The following is a 2,771-nucleotide window of genomic DNA, read 5'->3' on the forward strand; positions in this document are numbered from 1 at the left end:
TTTCACTTTCATGCATTGGAGATGGAAATGGCAACCCACTCCAGTGTTCTTGCCTGGAGAATCCCAGGGACGGGGGAGCCTAGTGGGCTGCCCTCGGGTCGCACAGAGTCGGACACGACTGAAGCGACTTAGCAGCAGCAGCAGAACACCTTAAAATTCAGTCACGCTATCGCTAGGGGGCACTGTGAGTCCGCCTTGGAGCGAGAGAGGAGGTGAGCCGCGAGGGGCGGAAAGGACTTAGTGATTTCAGCGCCGAGGCGCGCAGAAGACTAGCATCCTAACAGAGCCGACGACTCCAGCTCGAGCTCCGGAAGGGATGACCCGGGTGACCCAGAGGGGATGGGGAAGGGCTACTTGCAGCCCCACGGCACTCCGCGCTCGATTTCCCACCTCTCACCAGGTTCCTTCCAGGCAGATCCTTCCTGGCAACTGTTCTTAATCTGCTAGTCCCGAGGCTTGGGAACCCGGGTCATCCTCTTCCCTCCGCCCCCAAATATAGGGAATATTTTGGGTGCAGTTAGGTGCGTTAGTTTCCCGCCTCAAAGGGCAAAAGCTATTTGATTGTTTAAGGGGTCTACATCCCCAAAGGGGTTACACTCTTCTGATTTAGGTAAAGCGGACCTTCTCCCCGCCCTAAAGACCAAATGTGCAGATCTGGAAACGACACTGAAATCATCGTGGTCCACCTCCAGGGTCGGGGCTAGTGGCTGGAACGTCCCCACGGAGACTCCAGGAGAAAAGTCCAGTTCAGGTCCTGAAATGGCTCAGGTGCGTAGCTGAATCGCCCATCCCCGAAAAGAGAGGAGACAGTGACCTTGCCCACCGAGTACTTAGACCCAAATTTCCCGAGCCCAAGAAGAGGTCAAGACACTCAAGGAAACTCGGGCGAGGTACTCGGGCTGTTCAACCTACTTCTCGGGTCCCCACCCCAGGGGCCTGTTCAGGTATTGAGCGCGAAAGAGACAAGTCGGTAGATTTCGTTCTTCCCAAGAGAGAAAGTGTGGCGGGCGGAGGTCCGCGTGTCTCCTCTAACGCGAGCTGGGTGGTGGTGTATCGAGGTCCACGCGATCCCGGGGCGGGAGGCGTGCGCTCTGCTGCCCAGGCTCCGGGACTGAACACCTCGAAGTGCCGTCCCTGGAGGACAGAGCCACTTGGGGAGGTCGGGCAGGATGCTGGGTGGTGGCGGTGGGAACGGAAGGAAAGCGTAGTGGACACGAGGGTGAGAGGACCCGGTGGGGGACTGCAAGGGATGCGCCAGCGGAGGGAAAGCACAACCCAACCCAAACTTTCGCGGACCCCGGGGTCTAGGAAGCGCGAGCCAGGCAGAACCACCAGCCTCTCCCACCGCCCGGTGCGCCCAGCTGTAGCGAGGAGGGGCCGAGCGCAGCGCGGGCTGGAAACGGGCGGTCCCCGCGTCGCGCCCACTCGCCGAGCCAACGCGCCGCTGCTCCCGGCGCTGAGCGGCGGTCCACCTGAGAAGCCGGACCGCGGGGCTCCGGCCTGCGCGCGGGCTCGGACGAAAGGGGAAATCCAACACGGATCGGGAAACCAGAGTGGAAACTTGACCTCACAGCCTCGCCCCGCCGGGGGAAGTGCCCTTGGGCGGCCGGCGAGCGCGCAGGCTGGAGTCAGGCTCGGGAAGTGAGCGCAGAGATTTTCACGGGCTAGAGAAAACGGATTAAAAAGACACGTAAAAAGCCATCCAAGGCGGCCGCTGGAGCCCGGCAGTTTGGAAGACCACCCCCTTTCCCGCTAGGAGGACAACCGTGACTCGCACTCGCCGAGACCAGGCGCTCCTGGGCGGCCTCGGGTCTGCGTGGAGGAGGTGTCTCTCCAACGCCGGGAGCATATTCAGACGCCCACGGCAGCGGCCAGGGATTGAGATGCGGCGCGCAGCCGGGGGACCGTCCCGGCTGAGGAAGGTCCGGGGCGGAGCCGGGCACCGCTGACCTCGCGCGGGTCCGAGGGGTGTGCCCGGGCCCCGCCCGCCTCCGCCCCCTCGCGCGCCCGCCGTGCGCTCCTCCCCGCGGCGGCTGTGGCGGCGAATCCAGGGGCTGCGCGGAGCTGCTCGCCCAGCCGCCAGTGCCTGCAAGCTCCGGGTTGCTTGGGGAATTCACTTGGCTGCTTCGCCGCTACTCCCTCCTCAGGCTTCTGATGGCTTTCTGTCTCCGGCCCTGTCCCTCTCTTTAAAAGGAAAACTTTACCGAGATTTCGTTTTCCCCTTTGGAGGAAGAGGATTAAAAGTTCTCAGAACTGGTGCCGCTCGGGCGCTGTTTGCCGGCGGGGTTCCGGTGCCACCATGTGCACCAACATAGTTTACGAGTGGCTGAAAGCGCTCCAGCTCCCGCAGTACGCCGAGTCCTTCGTGGATAACGGCTACGATGACCTGGAGGTGTGCAAGCAGATCGGGGACCCGGACCTGGACGCCATCGGGGTGCTGGCGCCCGCGCACCGCCGCCGCATCCTGGAGGCCGTGCGCCGGCTGCGCGAGCAGGACGCCGCCGCCGCCGGCCTCTATTTCACGCTGGAGCCGCAGCCGCCGCCCGCGCCACCCGGGCCGTCCCCGCTCGCCGTCCCCACCCGCCGCCTGGGGGAGTCGTGCGGCGGCCCGAGCCAGGGCCCCCGCGGGGACCCCCGCGGCCAGACGACCGCCCCTCGCGGCAGGGAGCTGGTGAGCTACCCGAAACTGAAGCTGAAGATCATGATCCGGGATAAGCTCGTCCGCGACGGCATCCACCTGAGCAAGCCCCCGTACTCCCGCAAGGTAAGGA

General features: G+C 64.2%; 1 protein-coding gene across 3 annotated transcripts in view; it reads left to right on the top strand.

Annotated features, from left to right (window-relative positions):
* The first annotated feature begins 2,013 nt into the window (after window positions 1-2,013).
* The window catches only part of SAMD5 (sterile alpha motif domain containing 5), a 141,318-nt gene continuing 140,560 nt past the window's right edge, over window positions 2,014-2,771 (top strand). The window contains exon 1 of one of the 3 annotated variants that reach the window (XR_009495803.1): window positions 2,014-2,764. Coding sequence is in view for 2 of the 3 variants with exons in the window: in XM_024996846.2 (XP_024852614.1) it covers window positions 2,300-2,764 (465 nt within the window). In the remaining variant the exon portion in view is untranslated. The remainder of the gene's footprint in view (window positions 2,765-2,771) is intronic. The other 2 variants (XM_024996846.2, NM_001168606.1) reach the window with 2 other exon arrangements.

Source organism: Bos taurus, chromosome 9 (assembly GCF_002263795.3).
Source record: "Bos taurus isolate L1 Dominette 01449 registration number 42190680 breed Hereford chromosome 9, ARS-UCD2.0, whole genome shotgun sequence".
NCBI lineage: Eukaryota > Metazoa > Chordata > Mammalia > Artiodactyla > Bovidae > Bos > Bos taurus.